We start from the raw sequence: 20,477 nt of genomic DNA, 5'->3' as shown, positions 1-20,477 counted from the left end.
AATGAAACCCAGTTTAGATGTCTGTGTCATACCGGCAGCTAATATAATAGCCCTTTCACCACGTTAAGAAAATATATGTACCTTTATAGGCCTACGTGCATATTTATCTTTAAAAACGTATCTAGACAGACAGACAGACAGACAGACAGACAGACATATAGATCTAGTGGCTTAAGTGTCCAGCAACACTCAGAATGATCCAGAAACGTAACCGCACAATTAGCACTCATCATTCAATTACAATAAATATCCATTTCCTTAGAAACGGCTCCATAAAGCGGTATCAATTAGCAAAAACGTGTGCGCAGGGAAAAAGAAATAATGCAAGTCAAACTGTGAAAATATTATTTTATTCATAGAGCTTCACTCGGAATAGGCCTCTCTGGCGCCACACTCTCATTTCATATCAAACGCTTGTCCAAACCACACAAGAGCAGGAGCTCCACAAGGACCTATCACGGGCCCTATGATATTCCAGCAGTGCTAAGTGGAGAGGAGGAGACCTGGACAGAAGCCCGATCAGATTTCCTTATTCTCCCTTTCGCTGGACCGCTGTGTGCCGTGAATCTCCTTTCCATCTCAGCTCGTTAATTTCCCATAAACAGGGTTGTGAATAAATATTTAAGTATGATATATCCAGCGCTGATTGATGTTAAACACGTTGAGATAAGCCAAAACGAAATGAGAAGACAAAATGATATGAGTTGTAAGGAATAACAGAGGAAAGTCTGAACAGCTTGTACTTTACAAGGAAATTACATGATGAGGCAATGAAGAATTGAGAATTTTCTAGAAACCGTTTGCGGAAACTCTGCTAGTGGTTTTAAAAGAGTAGGATATGATCATTAACGGCACTCATATGCTGTGTTTCTGCATATGCTGTGTTTCTTTTAATGAAGGCACATGTTAAATTAGCACCTCCTTAAATCATTATGTACTTAAAAACAATTTTTTACTTATATATTCATTATTTTATGAAGCTGCCCAGGACAGACCAACCTTTTTGCTTTAAGTTTGTCCTGCTGCTCACATATAATTATCCATAATACACAAATAATAATAAAAACATAACAGAAGGCAATATTGACAGACATTGTAAAACCATAGGAGAGATTAAATGTGAATCATTCTTACAGATTTGAAACACTTCAACAAGCTTTTTTGTTGTTATGCATGACTGATAGAAAGCAATCAGAGAGGTTATGTAATGCACCAATTCTTGAGTAAAATGGGTTAAACAAAAAAAAAAGTAAAAAATAAAAAAAAAAACACTATTGAAAGTTTGGTGTCTGTGAGTTTTTCTTTTCTTTTTTTAATAAATTAATAAAATAAATTAATAATTTTAGTCAGCAAGGAAACATTAAATTACTGATTCAACAACAATATTAATCACCACCACTGTTTTAATGATAAAAGTGTAGTCTAATAACTGATAATAATAAGTAATGTTTCTTGAGTACCAAATTAGCATATTATTAGATTTCTGAAGGATCATGTATGAAGACTGGAAATTCAGTCTTCCCATCACTGCAATACATTACATTTTAAAATAAATTGTAATAATTTTCACAATATTACTGTTTTTACTGTGTTTTTTATATTAAATACTTCAGTGAGCATAGAAGACATTACAAATTTTACCAAAATCAATTTTTGAACAGTAATGCATATTGTATATATACACTATATATAACAGTAATGTAAAAATTATGTTCCATGAAGATATTTAGTAAATTTCCTACCATAAATATATAAAAACTAAATTTTTGATTAGTAATATGCATTGCTAAGAACTTTATTTGGAAAACTTTAAAGGTGATTTTCTCAATATTTAGACTTTATTGCACCCTCAGATTCCAGATTTTCAAATAGTTGTATCTCAGCCAAATATTGTCCTATCCTAAAAGACCCTTATGACTGGTTTTGTGGCCCAGGGTCACATATATTATAATCTTAATGAAGAATTACGTTTCAGGTTGATGGAAGGTGGTTCAGTTGTTGCGAGTGATAATGTCATATGTACAATACTGTTTCATATAAAAATTTCTAGTAAATATTTATAGTGACACAAATCTTTAATTCACTCTGATGCAATTAAAGCTGCAGGGCAGTTTTGTTTCATGTCTCAAGAATCAGTGCATTATATGATAAATAGAATAAAACAGGAAGAACAACAGAAAACAGTAATGAGAAATCTCTTTAAATAGAGATACAATAGCAACTCACTTGGGACAATGTTTATATGAGATGAGTGAGAGTTGGTGAATATGCATAAGATCAGATTATATCAGAGCACCAGTCTTTATTGATTATCAGGACCCTGGATGAATGAAACTACTAACTTGTAGTTTGGGATCAACAGCTTTGAATTACATGGAAAACATCATCTCTTCCCCAAGAAAAGATCTATCCCAAGTCTATTTGTGTCAAATTTGTTCATCTGTTTACTTAGCTAGCCTCTTAGCCACATCCTTATATGCTAATTCGATCTCGTTGTCAGCGGCACAGGTGTTGGTGAACTCTTCTTGTGCATAAGCATTGTTCAGGTAACGCCACACGCCTGTCAAATCGGTGGGAATGTCATAGTTCCGATATTTCTTGGCAACGACCTGCAAAAAAGTGGATGGAAAATCGATTAATCAAAATAATTATACTTAAAGACAAATGCAACCTAAGGCTGTGTTTACACTAGTGCATTTTTGTTTTTTAAAATGGCTATGGTTACGCCTGTCTTACGCCTGTCTATGTGTTTACACTACACCGGCGTTTTCGACCCTCGACAATGGAGACTTTTGAAAACGCTGCAGACCCCGTGTTAGTTTGAATTTCAGGCCCTGTTTAGACTAGTGCGTTTTTGTTTTAAAATGGCATTTTAAAATGAAAGCGATCCTCGTCTACACTAGTGTTTTCAGAAATGATCTCTGTCTACACAACACAACCGAAAACGCATATCATATGACCATTGATGCAAGTAGATGTAAAGGTAGATTCCCTATTACTTAGATGGAGAATGTGCTTGGAGTGGTCAAAAGGGGAATCTACTTATACATATCTATGTGTACAACAACGAACATGATGTGATCGTTTACACGGTGGTCAAGGATATGCAGAGTTTGCAAAAGTCTCCGTTTTAATCAGTTTACAATGAAACACAACCCTGGAGTTTTTAAACTAAAACAGGGTCTGTAGCGTTTTCAAAAGTCTCAGTTTTGGTCCGTTTACACTGAAACGCAACTCTGGAGTTTTCGAACTAAAACGAGGTATGCCGCGTTTTCAAAAGTCTCAGTTTTAATCTGTTTACACTGAAATGCAACCCCGGAGTTTTCAAGCTAAAACAGGGTCTGCAGCATTTTTAAAAGTCTCCATTTTCAAGGATCGAAAATGCTGGAGTAGTGTAATCGACAGGCGTAACCGTAGCAAAAGTTTTGCATTTTAAAATGAAAACACACTAGTGAAAATGCAAACTGGGCCGCTACGTCATCGTATTCAAAAGTCTCCATTTTGGTCCGTTTACACTGAAATGCAACCCCCGAGTTTTCAAACTAAAACAGGGTCCGCAGCGTTTTCAAAAGTCTCCGTTTTAATCTGCTTACACTGAAACACAACCCCGGAGTTTTCAAACTAAAACGGGGTCTTCAGCGTTTTCAAAAGTCTCAGTTTTCGAGGGTTGAAAACACCAGAGTCGTGTAAATGACAGGCCTAACCGCAGCAAAAGTTATACATTTTAAAATGAAAACGCACTAGTGTAAACTCAACCTGGGCCGCTACGTCATCGTATTCAAAAGTCTCCATTTTGGTCCGTTTACACTGAAATGCAACCCCAGAGTTTTCAAACTAAAACAGGGTTCCGCAGCGTTTTCAAAAGTCTCTGTTTTAATCTGCTTACACTGAAACGCAACCCCGGAGTTTTCAATCTAAAATGGGGTCTGCAGCATTTTCAAAAGTCTCCGTTCTTAAGGGTCGAAAATGCTGGAGTTGTGTAAACGACAGGCGCAACCACAGCAAAAGTTATGCATTTTAATACAAAAACGCACTAGTGTAAACGCAACCTATGCCATCGTTTTCAAAAGTCTCTGTTGTGGTCAGTTTACACTGAAATGCAACCCCAGAGTTTTCAAACTAAAATGGGGTCTGCAACATTTTCGAAAGTCTCTGTGTTTGAGGGTCGAAAACACCAGAGTAGTGTAAACGACAGGCGTAACCGTAGCAAAAGTTACGGGTTTTAAAACAAAAATGCACTAGTGTAAACGCAACCTCAGTGTAAACTGACCAAAATGTAGAATATGTTTAAGCAGATTCCCCTTTCGACCGCTCCAAGCACGTCCTCCATCTAAGCAAAAGGGAATCTGCCTATACATATCTATTGTTGTACCTGCATGAATGGTCATATGACATGCGTTTTCAGTTGTGTAGTGTAGACGGAGAAAGTTTCTGAAACGCAGTGAAAACGCTAGTGTAGACGAGGATCGTTTTCATTTTAAAACACTGTTTTAAAATGAAAATACACTAGTGTAAACAGGGTCTAAATGTAAAGAATTTGAGGCAGCAACATAACAAAATGCACTGTATATTCAAACAGAAAACCGTTATTTTAAACTGTAATAACATTTCACAATATTACAGTTTTTACTGTTTTAAATTAATGCAGCTTTCATGAGCATAAGATACTTCTTTCGGAATTATTTAAAAATTGTACAATCCCAAACTCCACGAAAAAATCAGCACCAAAAGCATGTGTACAGCTATCCACTGTAATTACGGTAGTAAATTCCACTCACTTAACTGTAGGGAACTCCAAAGACACCAAAAAATACACAAAACTACGCTGAGTTAAAGTTGTTTTTCTTAAAAGATCAAATAACGTGCATTATTATGGGTTGAGGTTTTGCTGGTTAGCAATTTCCCCCTAAATGTCATTACACAATCTGGCAGCCAACTGCATCTTCTCCATTGACTGTCCTCCATGAGTGCAAATTTCTGCCAAAATTGTCATTGAGATAAATGTGAATGCTAACGGATATCTCTGTCCAGGTATTACTGGAACACTGCAGGCCAGATACGGTGACAAGTCCGCCCTCAGCGCTTCAGCTCACCTTCACTATGTGGAGCTTTGGCAGCAGGTTGCAGTCTGCCAGAGTCAGCTCATTCCCGTCCAGGAACTTGCGGTTGGAGGCCTTCTCCTCCTCCATGCTGTCGGCATCTACCTCATCAGGCAAGGGACTGTTCAGGTAGTCATCCAGCTTCTTGAGTGCCTTTGTCAAACCATTCTTCAGACCTAACAAAACATCACACATTTCTTAATAACCAATGTGTTACTGCATAGTATTTGATGGTGAATGGTAAAATTAGTGTTCTGGAAACATTTATGATATGCAGTGTTGGGGGTTATGCATTACAAGTAACGTGAGTTTCGTAATTAGACTTTTTTTCAAGTAACTAGTAAAGTAATGCATTATTTTTTAATTTACAAGAAAATATCTAAGTTACTTTTTCAAATAAGTAATGGCAGTTACTTTTTTCCCATTTATTGATTGACAGCTTTCCTGTCCCCATGTTGAGAGAAATCGAGAGTAAGAGTAAGATGTTGCTTCAGTTCTAGAATAACTGATAACATGCATTAATTCATCTCACTCACACAAAATTCAGTGTTCCTCAAAATGAATAAAAACAGTGAAATGAAATTCAGAATATAACGCAAACCTGCAATAATTAAATATGTGACCCTGGACCACAAAACCAGTCTTAAGTCGCTGGGGTATATTTGTAGCAATAGCCAAAAATACATTGTATGGGTCAAAATTATTGATTTTTCTTTTATGCCAAAAATCATTAGGAAATTAAGTAAAGATCATGTTCCATAAAGATTTTTTGTAAAATTCCTACTGTAAACATATCAAAATGTGATTTTTGATTAGTAATATGCATTGTTAAGAACTTAATTTGGAGAACTTTAAAGGTGATTTTCTCAGTATTTTGATTTATTTGCATCCTCAGATTCCAGATTTTCAAATAGATGTATCTCGGCCAAATATTGTCCTATCCTAACAAACCATACATCAATAGAAAGCTTATTTATTGAGCTTTCATATGATGTATACATCTCAGTTTTGTAAAATTTAACCTTATGACTGGTTTTGTGGTCCAGGGTCACATATGTTAAATAATACAAATGTCCTTTATGTATTATTAACCACTGTCTTATTCAAAATATCCAAAATATCAAAAAATTCTTAAAGACAAAAAATCTAAGTAAGAAAAGCATTTTTTGCTGTGTAAAGTCTTTACTGTCACTTTTGAATGGTAGTGTAAATATTAAAATATTTGTATGTACTGTATGTATTTTTAATTATCATTATTTAAAAAATAATTTTCTTTGTCTTTACCAGGTTCCATGTGTACTTTGTATAAATTCTGCCAAAATATTTAAAATATAAATCATCACAGGTTATCAAGCACAACAAAAATATAATAAATATTTGAAAAAACTTGTAAATAGTTTGGATAGGATTTTTTGAAAGATATATCTTATGCTCACCAAGGCTGTATATATTTGATCAAAAATAAATAAACACGGTAATACTGGGAAATATTATTACAATTAAAAATAACTTTTCTATTTTAATATATTTTCAAATGTAATTTATTGACTTTTTAGTATTGGTGTTGAAAACGTAAGTAAAGGTTTTGTGAACAAACAATACATTTTATTTTTTACATTTCCTTTTTTATATATTTCCCCACAGCAGCACAACTGTTTTTATAACATTATAAATGTATTTACTGTCATTTTTGATCAATTTCATGCATCTTGCTGAAGAGAAGTATTATTTCTTCTAAAGTTATGTATTTTTTTTATTGTTAGTATTATTTTAAAAAAGCATTTTCTTTGCCTATACCAGGTTCAATGTGTACGTTGTTTAAATCCTAGCAAAACTTCACATATTTAAAATATCCGTCATCATAGGGTATCAACCACAACAAAAATATAAATATTTGAAATAGTTATCGCATCAGCCAAAAATGTCTGTATCAGAACATCCCTGCTGAAAACGTAACCAATCTAAAAAAAAAAAAAAAAAGTGAGCACAAGTCAGAACAGTTCTAATACATTCAATACTAAAATAGGATGTTTATAGAACTATGGATTCCATATAGAGTTAACTGAATTTAACTTTGCCTAGTTTCAGTGTACTGACCAAAAAACAATATATCCATTCATTCATTCAATCAGTTTGATCCAGTTTGACATGCATACCTTCATTCGCATCTGGCTTCGTGTTTTTTATGAAAGCTGAGAACTTTGCAAATATGTCATTCCCAGCTGTGTTTGACTCCCTGTGCCTGGCTGCGAGTTTGGGGTACCTTGGACACAAGGAAAGGTACATAGAAAAACATGTGTCAGTATTCTTTACAGTTCTAGCTCACAGTGGTTTAAGGTGATGTTTAATACAATATACCTTGCAAAAAAAGTCTAGAGCTGCGGTTCTTAACGGTTGGGTTTTGACCCAAAAATGGGCCGTAGGCCTTAGACAACAGCAAAAAATGATGCTTAATGCAAATATTATAAAAAAGAAATGCTAATGTGACGCTAGGTATGCCATTCTCAGTATTATTAATAGATTTAAATGCTGTTTACTTTTGTATGCTAAACAATTTTGGTGCTGTGTTTGACCATGATTGATGAAATCTGGTTCCTGACGCAAAACCAGTTGAGAACCGCAGGTTTAGAGTTTCTATACAGTCACGATTTGTCTCAAGTGTATTTGTAAAAATGAGCTTACTTTGGTGGTGCCAAAACCTCCTCCAGAAACTCCTCGATCTTGTTAATGTCTGTCTTCACCTCACCGTTAAAGGTCAGGAAAGGAGGGTGAGTACCTGGAGCCAAATTGTGCAAATCAGCTGGTTTCCTGAACAAAAAGGAATAATACCAACATTTTATGAATTTCTTAATTTCATTACCCAAACAGCCCAGCATTGCGTTTTATATAAAAAAAAGGTAGATTCCATTTTGATTTCACTTCAAAGGATAACATTCTGAACTATGTTTTTCTGGTTTGAGCTTTGACAGGCAAAATGGATTATATTTGAACAATATCACTGTTCAATGACCTAAAACTGCCTGCGTATAAGTTTTTTTGTAGGTCTTTCCATTTTAATATCCAGTGGAAATGTCATTTAATAACGTGCAGACGTGGCATTTGTTACTGACATTTATGTGATAGAATTCTTCATGTTTCATGTACTTTGATCTTAGATTAGTAAAGTTCTCACCTCTTCAGGTCGACAGTGGTGACATTGAAGACCACACCTTTGAGCCAGAGGATCATGAAGAGGCGTTGGGAGAACGGACAGTTTCCGATGCTCTCGCCATCACAACCAGCCTACAAATACAACAACACATCTTTACAAATACATCACGTCCTTCAGGGATCAGTAAGTCTTAATTTATCATAATGCCAATAACATGAGCCAAAGATGTGGTGGAGACCAGATCTCATGTTGTAAAGCAAAGAGGCTGGATTGAGAATAATAAAGTGTCATAGCTCCCCCTGCTGCTGCTTCAATGTTTCCGTGGACATTTAGTACAAGATTTTACCTGAAGTCTAACTACACTACCAGTCAAAAGTTTTTGAACAGTAAGATTTTAATGTTTTTTAAAGAAGTCTCTTTTGCTCACCAAGCCTGTATTTATTTGATCCAAAGTACAGCAAAAACAGTTACATTTTTGAAATATTTTTACTATTTAAAATAACTGTTTTCTATTTGAATATTTTAAACATGATCCTTCACATGATCCTTCAGAAATCATTCTAATATTCTGTTTTGCTGCTCAAAAACAGTTATTATTATTATGTTGAAAATAGCTAAGCAGAATTTTCAGATTTCTTTGATGAATAGAAAGTTCAGAAGAACAGCATTTACGTGAAATAGAATAGAATATATATTTTGTAACATTCTAAATGTCTGTATCATCACATTTGATCAATTTGAAGCATCCTTGCTAAATAAAAGTATTAATTTCTATAATTTCTTCCCAAAAAATTACTGACTCCAAGCATTTGAATGGTATAGTGTATAATGTTAAAAAAGCTTTTTTATTTTAAATAAATGTTGATCTTTGGATCTTTCTATTTATCAAAGAATCTTGAAACAATTTACTCAACTGCTTTAAATATTGATAATAATTATAATAAAAACCACTGCCTTAAAGGGATAGATAAAAAGTAACCAAATTAAAGGGATAGTTCACCCATAAATGAAAATTCTGTTATCAATCCTGACCCTCAAGTTGTTCCAAACTTGTATGTGTTTCTTTCTTCTACTGAACACAAAATAAGATATTTTGAAGAAATGACTACCGTCAACTGTATGAAAGAAATTCATAAGGGGTTTGGAACAAAATGAGGGTGATTAAAATGATGACAGAATTTTCATTTCTGAATTTTCCTTACTTTTTATGTCAAGAACATAAAACATACACTACTAGTCAAGGTATAATGTTTTTGGACAGAAGAAGTCTCTTCTTATTTAAATTAGAGAAATTAATAGTTTTATTTAGCAAGGATGCTTTAAATTGATTAAAAGTGATGATAAAGTCATTTATAATGTTACATTTGTTTTATTTCAGATAAATGCTGTTCTTCTGATCTTTCTATTCAACAAAGAAACCTGAAAAAATCTGCTCAGCTGTTTTCAACGTAATAATAATAATAATAAATATTTTTTTATTATTATCTGAATATTAAAATGATCATGTGGCTGGAGTAATGATTCTAAAAATTCAGCTTTGAAATCACAGAAATAAATTACATTTTAAAATCTATTCAGATAGAAAACAGTCATTTTAAATAGTAAAAGTATTTCAAAATTGTACTGCCTTTGCTGTACTTTGGATCAAATAAATGCAGGCTTGGCAAGCAGAAGAAACTTTAAAAAACATTAAAAATCTTACTGTTCAAAAACTTTTGACTGGTAGTGTTAAGTTATTTACAGTGAAACAGTTATCCAGACTTTAGCTTCATAAAGGATGTTAATGTTTTATTTTTTGTTTATTTTTTATTTTAGTAATGTTATATATTTTGTAAATTTTTGTTTGTATTTTCGTTTATTTTTTTCACAATAAATAGTTTTTAGTCCATAATCATTTTGTCAGACCACTGCATTACTGTCATTGACCACCTAGAGGTCGCCATCACCCTTTTAAAAAAAAACCTGCTTTCGACTACACACCACTGAACTGGGACAAACAGCATAAGCAAATGTGCTTATGCTCTTTTTTTTAAATCTTAATCAAAATGCATAACTATCATTTACTCAAAAATTAGATTACACAGTTAAACTAACTGAACTAATTTAGTGATAAACACTAAAGCTCCTCCTTACGGAGAGTACAAATGAAGTGACAGTGCTAATCACATTCACACTACTACTGTACGTTTCAGCAGTGGAGGAGATCAGGTGTCCCAAAACAGCAGCACCACTATCACGAGACCAGCTATAGCTTACACTGTGACATAATACCCAGCACAATATGAATTATGCACACTGCATTCATTAACCACACGCCTGGTTGTAAGAAGAACACGAGAAGTGTGCTGTCAAATATAAAATAGGTATACAGTGTCCGCTATTGAAAATACTTCTATTTTGCATCTTTTCTACTTCAACACATTTTTATTGCAAGGTTTGAAAAGAATCATGGGAGAATATACATTGCATAACAGTCAGGTAAATGAGGCAGATGGTATGTGAAAGGTCAGTGCACTTCCATTTCCACTCATCTGTCCATTCTGGCAAATTCAGAACAGAGAGAGAACTGGATGCAGAACAATGAGCCGCTATGATCTAGAAAGCACAGGACAATAGGCCATTTGCTATAGGACCGGTTGCTTTGTTGGATGGCAGCTCAGGGCTGTAAACAGACCGGGGTGCGACTGACTGACAATGCCTGTGTACAGGATTAATATTGTTAAATAGAGAGATTAGTACCTGGAAGAGAATTTGTTTGTGTCTAACATTTCTTTTTAAATTAAGTTACCACAGCATATATATAATGCATTAATTATAGAATCAGAACTGAAGCATGTAGTAATGCATTGTTAGTGTATGTGTAAGACTTTTCATACATTGCTGCCATAATAATCAGATCCAATAAGCTTGTTGCATTGTTTGCAAAGATAGATATTACTTTTAAATTTTTTTATTTATTTTGCATTGGTGTGTTTGATAAAAAATGTAGTTTAATAATGGTTGCAGATCCTACATCTACCTGACTGTATGCACAATATATCAGAGCAAATTTCACTATGAATCTCTATTTTCATATTGTACATTACATTACTGTACACGTTTAGCATTTAAAATGACTGATTTTACTTTTCAATGTTTTTTTAATTAGTATAAAATAGTAAAAAAAATATTTGTAAAACATTTAATGTAGACAAAATACTTTCATTTTCAGTCATTTATCAGTTATTGCCCATAACATGAACGTAATTATTAGTTTATTGGTATGTGTCAGATTTTTAATATCAGTTTTACTTTTGAATATCAGCATTTCTATGCAACCAATGATGTATAATGTGCGAGAACTAATTGCATTCTAACATCACTTTACAACCTGGTCATGACCTTAGTCAAATATCCACACATTACTCTAGAACAACTATAGAGTTACAATGACTTTATAAAAGCCTTATAACTCACTCTAATGCTAGACTTCTCTCCTTACCTTGACAAATAACTCAATATCAGGTTCCTGACCGTCTCCCATTGTAGATACTTTCTTTAATTCAGGTATCTCTCCTGATCTGTCACCTACATCCTCCCAGCTGTATTTTGCAGATATTTTGGGTTAAATGTCAACGTTTAGCCACGCTCTCTTAGATTCTGTTTGTTCTGCTCTTGACGGGCAGCCAATGGCACCAGGTGTTGTGATGTCGGCTCAAGCCTAGATGAAAGGTGAATCTAGCTCTCTCCCAAACATGGGTGATGTAAAAGAGAGGAAATAGGTGAGAGGCTTTAGTTGGGGGCGTGGCTTAACTCTGCCCCGCCCCTGCCACAAATAGCTCTGATGAGTTTGAGTGACAGATGAGAATAAACCAGAATTCTAACTGTGATGTTGAGAGATTGTAACCATTTATGGAGGTTTATGTTTTCAAATAGGCACTTGGTTTATTATATATTGCATGTCAAATTTCACAAAAGCTCATTGTTTAGAGTCACTAAACTCGTGCACCATCTTGTCCCTCTGTAACTATGTGACATGTTCATGCCCCAGAAACTCTGAGTAGAGGAATGAGCCGCATGCATTTTTAATGCAGTCCGAGTCACAGGCAGCACGCTGGCAGGCAACGGCAGGTTATATTTGATCATCTTGTGGAGCCCAGGAGAATAAGATTCCCTGTTAAATATTTTATGAGCTGGCTTTGGTTTATAGTGTGAATTTGCGTTCAAAGTTTTCGGACGTGACTGATATGAACATGTGAAATGAAGATTACTCAATTGGCTTCCCAAAACAGAACTGACTATCCTAGATATGAGTGAAGTGTCAACACTCAACAAGTAAACCACTATTACTGTGCATGGTCTATTTCTGAAACAAACTGAAATAAAATAAAATATAAAAATATTTTCCTTTCTGCTAGTTTCTAGGGCAACATTTTTATCTGAATCAAAAGATTTGCAAACCATCGTTTCAGATTAGGACTTCAATTTAAGAAATCATTCGATTCGTGAAATTATTCGCAAACCTGCCCAAAGTTCTAATCTAAATCAAATGATTCACGATAGACCTACATTCTCTGAAGTCTTGATCAGAATCAAATAACTTGTGATATATGCCCCGATGTCTTGGGGCCAGTTGCATAAACTTAGCCTCTATGATAAGACAGTGTCTTAAGAGCTAGTCTGACCAACTAGCAGTTACCCAAAAGGTCTTATTTTGTGGTTCAATTTAGACTAATCTACATTTTTATGTAACTAAATTAAAAAATATATATATGACCAGTCTTAAAGAAAAAAAAATTTAGCTGAGTAACTTCTAAGACTATAGTCTTAACCATTTATGCAAACAGCCCCTGATCTAAATAAAAAAATTTGCTAACCATCATTTTAGATCGGGACTTTGGATTTGATGATTTGAGAACCTGCATGCTTCGAAGTTCTGATCTAATCGTCTGAATCCAAAAATTAATGAACCCGCTCCAGTTCTCAACACGCTTCAAAGTTCCCATTTCAGAATCAAATGATTCACGAACCCGCTCTGAAATCCCGATCTGAATGAATGGATTTGCAATCCGCGCTCCAAAGTTCCAGTCTCAATCAAAAGATTCACGAACCCACTCTGAAGTTCTGATCTTAATCAAATGATACACAAAATGTTCTCCGAAGTTCTCCGATCTGAATGAAATGATTTGTGAACCTGCTCCAAAGTCCTGATCTAAATAACCTGATTCTCAATATCGGTTATTAAGTCCAGCCCTGCTGAAAAAAAAAACAGCTAAAACCAGCCTAAACTGGTTGGCTGGTCTTTGCTGGTTTAAGATGGACGTAGCTGGTTTTAGCTGGTCTCCTAGCCTGACTAGGCTGGTCAAGCTGGTTTTAGCTAGTTGTTTCTGCTGGTCTCCCAGCCTGACCAGCTAAAACCAGTCTGACCAGATAAGGAAATGGCCAAAACCCTTCTAAAACTGTCACGATTCAGACAGGAACACACGAACAATGACAATGTAAAATGAAAGGTATTTAATAAATCCAATGGGAAATTCAGGAAACACAGGGTGGTAACATCAAAGACCGACAAGCAACAAAGCAAAGACACAAACTTATAAAGACACAATGATTGGGATACACAGGTGTGGGAAATTAAGCAGGAACCAAAACACACAGAGCTGCGGGGGAGATGGGAGAAACCAAACTAAATAGTCCAGGGGTGTGACATTACATCCCCCTCCCGGAAGGCGCGTCCTTGCGCCGACACACAGAAAAAACTGACCAAAGTTCTAGGAGGGGGTTTTGGTGGAGGACGGACTCCCGGGAGGAGGGCAAAATACAGAGCCCAGGGGTGTGACAGAACAGTCCATGGAGGTGATGATGGAGGGAGGAGCCAAGGAGGTGACAGGAGGGGGCTGGAGCAGGAGGAGCCAGGTGGGACCCAAAACGCAACAATGATGGAATGCCACGGTGGAGCCGATTGAGGGAGGAGCCATGGTGGAGGGAAGGCTGACAACTCCATGGGGCCGACCAACGGAGATGGAAAGCCGATGGTCATGGGCGACACCGAGGATCCGGAGGGCCAAGGTGGAACCCAAGGCTCTGGCGACCAAGGCGAAGACTGAGATCCGGAGGTCCGCAGTGGAGCCGGAGTGACAAAGGGCCGAGGCTGTGCCCGCGGGAGGGAGGAGGTCCACATAGCCGGAGGGACGGAACGACGAGGCGCAGCCGGAGGAGTAGAGTCCATAGGCGAAGGTGGGGCGACGACTGACCAGGGCGGAGCCGGAGGGACGATGGAGCCCGGTGGAGCTAGTGGACCGACAGGCGGCAGTGGAGACGAGGGAGCTGAGAGACGGGGTGAAGCCGCAGGGTCGGAGGGCCGAGGCGGAGTCCAGGACTCTGAGGCTGGAGGTGGAGATGAGGGATCCTCCAGCCGAGACGCCGATGGAAGCTGGCTGACCTGCGGCGAGCCCACTGCACAGCTGGTGGGCTGAGGGTGAGCAAGGGGACAGACAGAAGACAGCGGGGATTCTGGAAGGCTGGACGGAACCAGCGGAGATTCAGGACGGCTGGACGGAACCAGCGGAGATTCAGGCATTGACAGAAGAGGGAGGGTGGGTGGGAAATCCAGGCAGACAGGTATTTCCGTGAAGCAGTCTATTAATTCCCCAAAGTCTTGCTCAAGCGTACCCCCAGTGGTGGTGCAGTGGGCAGGGCTCTCTACCGCCCTTCTTGCTCCACGCAGCACTCCACCGTTGCAGAAGTAATGGCTGGCTCTCGCACCTGGTCGGAAGTTATGAGCCCATCGGCGCTCCATGCTGCTGTCGCTCCGGGCTCGGGCTTCCCATCTACGGTGGAATCAGGCTCGTAATCCCCAAGTCGGGATGGTTGGCTGGGTTCTGGGTCTGGAGTGGTACTGGCGAGATTCTCCATGTATAACGCAAAAAAAAACTGTATCGGTCGGTCTTTCTGTCACGATTCAGACAGGAACACATGAACAACGATGATGTAAAACGAAAGGTATTTAATAAATCCAATGGGAAACTCAGGAAACACAGGGTGGTAACATCAAAGACCGACAAGCAACAAAGCAAAGACACAAACTTATAAAGACAATTATTGGGATACACAGGTGTGGGAAATTAAGCAGGAACCAAAACAGCTAAGGAATGGCCAAAACCCTTCTAAAACCAGCCAATTAGTTTAGGCTGGTTTTAGCTGGTATTTTCAACAGGGGATCTGAATAAAATGATTCACAATCTGTTTGAAGTGCTTCGAATCAATTTGCAACGCATTTACAATGAATCGTTTTGCGCGTTTACTGCTGACTAGTGAAATAACTTCATCAATATGGCGAGCTGCATGTTGGATGGAATGTGCATTATGATTGAGTTTGTAGCTTAATTCGCTATATATTTTAAATAATCTGACCACTGTAATTCAGTTGGTGACAATTCCATAGTAAATCATTTGAAAGCATCCAGTTATCTCACACCATTGAAGTGATTGTTAGCTTTATCAGTAGCCCTTAAATTGTAATAAATATTTGAGAAATTATTGTTGTATCTGCTTGTATTAGTCTATATAGAGTAATGGGAGAAGCAGATGAACTCAAACTGGCATAACAACACAAAGTTAAAGAGGGTAAACTTTGTCATTCAACTGAACGGTGCTCATATGTTTTAACAAACATTATTATTCCGCCAATGTATTAAATGTGCATCATTGAAAGCATGCTGTTTTCTAACGTAAATACTTTAATTTCTCAGGTAGTATTAATTGTATGACCTATTTCAGATGCAGCTGAAATGGCAACAACAATGGTTACATACACATCTGTTTAATTGTTTGATCAACATTATTGCTAGAGACAATTCAGTAGTCGCTGGATATTGGTAGGGACATGTCCCTAGTGTCCCTACTAAATTCTACTATCTTTGGACATTCTTAACATCATCATACTCCTGGTAATGTGTTTGTGGATGCAGCATTGATCACAGTAGGCTGAACAGCCTCCTCTACTGGTAAAAAAAAAACAATATTCATGCTAAAATATAGGAATCAGTTGGCAAGTGCATATTATTTTCTTAAAAACTGACACTGTTTAAACCAGGGGTGCCCAACCCTGTTCTTGGAGATCTGCCTTCCTACAGAGTTCAGCTCCAAGCCTGATCAAACACAACTGAACCAACTAATCAGGATCTGAAGGAGCACTTGATAATTACAGACAGGTGTGTTTGATCAGGGCTGGAACTAAACTCTGCAGGAAGGTAGATCTCCAGGAACAGGGTTGGGCACCCCTGGTTCAAACTATGCTTGGATTACTATAATGGTAACTAATAAAAAAGCAAATTAAACCTGACACAGGCAAAACTACACAGGCTTTCCATAAACTAAATTTCAAGGAAAATATATTAAGTAAATCACTTTTTGATGTAAAACCAAATTCATTTACAAGTGGGAAAAGAAATTTCCTCAGTTTTCAAACGGCCTACTGCAGGTTACATCACTCATGAAGATCACTTTTCATCTTAGATGAGTTGGATTATGAGTTATATAATGCCACTGGATGAAGAGATTAAATATTCCGACTAAATATTCTAAGTAACAGATGAGTCGTAAACTCCTTTTTTATGGCTCAGTTCCCAACAGGTTAAATGTAATCACTGTGGTGAATAATTAACTTTGTGCACATTTGCTCAGGTATTTTGGCTGAGCCAAAGTGCTGAAAGTGTTTTAAAATATGTATTTAAAATGTTCAAGGCCACACTTGAGGAATCTTTTACAGCCTGATGTTCTTCTAATCAAAGTAGCAATTGTGTGGGAGGATCTGATTATCTGTACCTGATTATCACATTGCTGATGCTGCTTGACATTTAAAAGACAGGAATGCCTTTATTAAGTAGATTTTAGTTTTAAATATACTATATATTTATATATATAATTGCATTTTTAAATAATGTGCCATTTAAAATGTAAATTTTGGATCTAATCACTAACCACCAACATCTGTAACATTTAGTAAAGGCGGCTATGTAAACTTTAATCACAGCCATCTGTCTTTTACAGGTCATTGGCATTATATGCAGCCAATAAGATTAAATTCATAACCAGGGCCAACATTTACCTGATGAAAGCTGTTATGGATTTTTGTTTGCAATAATTTATGCGAGTTCTCCTGCAGGCTGTGTAATAAAGGCAGCCTTGTACTGTGCCGCTCAACAACAACTGATACTCCTTTATTCCTGTTTTTTTTATGTGGCCATAAAGTCGTTATGTAATGTTTGAATTGTAGATTTCTTAAGAGCAAAACATTTACCACGCCCTGGTACATCTATGTCAGCGCATCCCATTTTCAATTATGAACCGATCACTATAAAATATTTTGATGCCATTGTTTGTGTAACACATTTGTCGTAAAATATAACCAATCAATCCAACAATCACAGTGGCTCAGTCTGCTGCGGGACCACATCAAGTACACAAACCAAAATGTTCCTCTAAAAAAATCAAAGAGTAGCCAAAAGATGATTTACTCAGGTCAGGAGTTCACCCTGGTTTCCATGATTGTACGGATTCTCAAGTTAATGATTATTCACATTGCCTGTCACAGTGAACCTTCCAAAGGAAATGCAATCAGGATGTCTAATTCTGACATTTACAGACTGTGAGCAAGCACAGAAACTTTTGAAAATCCAACTTAAGTTAATGATCAAGAGGAAAATCTTACCTCAATGATCATACCAATCTTTTTTGTAACTTTCAAGCCATTGTTTTTTTATCTGTTGAATCATTAACCTGTCTGGGATATTTGCATCCATTCTTTTTATATTCAAACTTGTTTTAACTGCATTCCATTCAGCCTGATTTTTCTTGTCAAAACATTTTTGTCATGACTCTGGACTGTGTTCCCTCAGCCTCCCGAGGTCGCTGTTCCTGCACTGCACTTCCTGATTGCATTCACCTGTCTTTGTCATTAGCACTGATCACTCACATCTGTTCACAATCATCTGGACTATAAGAACACTCACTTTTCACTCCTGTTTCATGGCTGCATTGTCTTTTGTACTGTCTGTCTGCTCTGTGTTCCTGTTATCCTGGCCTTAGACCTTGTTCCCTGTTTTGTTCATTTGAGTTTATGTTGTGTTCTGCCGTGTTGGCTTTTTGTTTTGTTTGTTTAGTTTGTTATTATTTTATTAAACTATACTTACCTGCATTTGGACCCAGACCTCCCTTATTCGCACGTGACAATTTTGTATTTACATAAAACAGAATGAATTAATAATGCTAAAAAAAACTTTGGACTGAGATTGTGCAGGGTTTCCCAAATGAGTTTTTGATTCAAATGCCAATGTCAAATTAACAAATAACAAATAAATTTGAATCTGATTTAACAATAATTTGTTATCATTATTTATAATAACTATAATAATGATTATAATTAGTTTGCACAATGTGTCATTTTTAATACAAATTTTGTGTATCTTAAAATACATTTATTTTAAAATACAATTGATTTAAAATTGTATTAAAAAATAGTCAATTGCAAATATTTTGATAATCAAATTAATAAAGTTCAATAGAAACAAATGTAATATATATATTTTTTATAAATATATACATTTTATTTAATCTGGCATGAAATAAAATATAAAAAAACATAAATTGAATTTAAGTATTTAACACCAGATTTTACATGCTGAGATTAAAATGTTTTATGCATTATTGAAAGATATAACATCATATAATATAATTTATAATACAATAAGGTTCCCTTAGTTAATGGTATTTAATGCATTAACTAACATGAAAAAAAACATGAACAATACAAGTATTACAGTATTTACTAATCTTTAATCATGTTAGTTAATGAAAATACAGTCTTTCACTGTTCGTTCTAATTCACAGTGCATTAACTGTAACAAACACAACTTTTGGTTTTAATAATGCACTAGTAAATGTTAACTAAATGTTTAGTTAACTAATGTTAAATAATGAACCTTATTATAAAGTGTTACGAAAAAACGCTGGGCGTGTGAACAACGGTTTAACAATTCATTTTCAGGTTGTCTTCACATTGTCTTCAAGGGCCAAAGGTGAGCAGAAATATGAACGCTATCACAAACCACACCCAACTGACCTTCAGACTCACGTAATGCCAACTTTAATGCGTTGTTTCTTTATTAAAATAAATAAAATGAAACGTGTATGTATTTTACACAGTTTTCATAAACCAACAGCCCTTACCTTGACATAAAGCGCAATATTCGGCTGATTCGGGTCGATAGCTGCAGGTGTCTCTTCCACGGGGCTGTTCTCCACTTCTTTCAGGCTGTAGTCAACTACCTCCTCAGGGTCGGGAGATCTGTCTTCTGGGAGAGTGTAAGCCATAAGCAGGTCGTCGTTGGCCAATGAGGGCTGGTCATCACAAGGGTCTCCAGTTTCTGATGAAGATGAAGACTCGTAACCTTCTCCATTCGGCAGAGACGCCACCATCTCGCTTTCGAGCTGCTCTCCTGGTTCACTGGAGGATGAACGGTGTTCTTCTTCCTCTTGAGATGTTCTTCTCGTGTTCATGTATTCTGGAGACTGATGATTGACTGTGCTGTACAACGGTTCATCTTGAATTTCCTTACTCGCGCCTTGATTCTCATATTTCGGCTCTTTGTCGCTGTTTATGTTTTCATATGGCCTCTCATATATGTTTTCGGCCTTCTCTTCGATTTGTTCATAAATGTTTTCTTGGTCGTTTGCGGCCATGATTAAAGCTCTTCCAGGACTGTGGAGAAGTGCGAGGACGTCTGGAGAAGTTGGAAAGTCGAGCCTCAGCCCTCACCTGTTGCAGCGGAAGATGACAGATCACTTATAAATGAACTTTGCTCGATGACTTTGTCATAAAATGTGAGCAGTAAATAAGTGACTCCCCGCTAGGTCTTCATATCCAATTGAGATCCAAAAGCTAGCTTTTTCGTTATGCATGCCGTTTCGTTCATTCGTTCATTTATTCATTTTACCACAAAATATTTATTATTAATAAATAATAAAAATAAATTCTAAAAAATAAATTAAAAAATTTATTTTTCGTAAATAATAAAAATAAATATTAAAAATAATTCAACCCTGTTACCTACGTTATTGTAAGAAAAATATCGAACAAATACAATGTTCTTTAATTTATGGTAATGTAAGTTTATCGGTAACTACTTACATTTGGTCCCAACCGATTTTGTTTGTTGAGATTTATTTAAAATAAAATAAGATAAAAT

At 36.3% G+C, this 20,477-nt stretch overlaps 1 protein-coding gene across 2 annotated transcripts; it reads right to left on the bottom strand.

Moving 5' to 3' along the window:
• Positions 1-334: 334 nt before the first annotated feature.
• Positions 335-20,065, bottom strand: clic5b (chloride intracellular channel 5b). 2 transcript variants are annotated; one of them, XM_073816756.1, is made up of 6 exons: positions 19,459-20,065; positions 8,272-8,381; positions 7,782-7,907; positions 7,256-7,362; positions 5,094-5,275; positions 335-2,609 (listed from the first exon to the last, which is right to left on the bottom strand). In XM_073816756.1, the coding sequence occupies exons 1-6, from the start codon at positions 19,969-19,971 to the stop codon at positions 2,445-2,447; spliced, it is 1,203 nt and encodes a 400-aa protein (XP_073672857.1). In that variant the 5' UTR covers positions 19,972-20,065; the 3' UTR covers positions 335-2,444. The 2 variants fall into 2 exon arrangements, with proteins under 2 accessions (XP_073672857.1, XP_073672858.1); XM_073816757.1 differs by lacking the exon at positions 19,459-20,065 and adding an exon at positions 11,732-11,944.
• Between the last annotated feature and the right edge of the window lie 412 nt (positions 20,066-20,477).

Source organism: Garra rufa, chromosome 13 (assembly GCF_049309525.1).
Source record: "Garra rufa chromosome 13, GarRuf1.0, whole genome shotgun sequence".
NCBI classification, from domain to species: Eukaryota; Metazoa; Chordata; class Actinopteri; order Cypriniformes; family Cyprinidae; genus Garra; species Garra rufa.
This window is presented reverse-complemented; position numbering and strand designations above follow the sequence as displayed.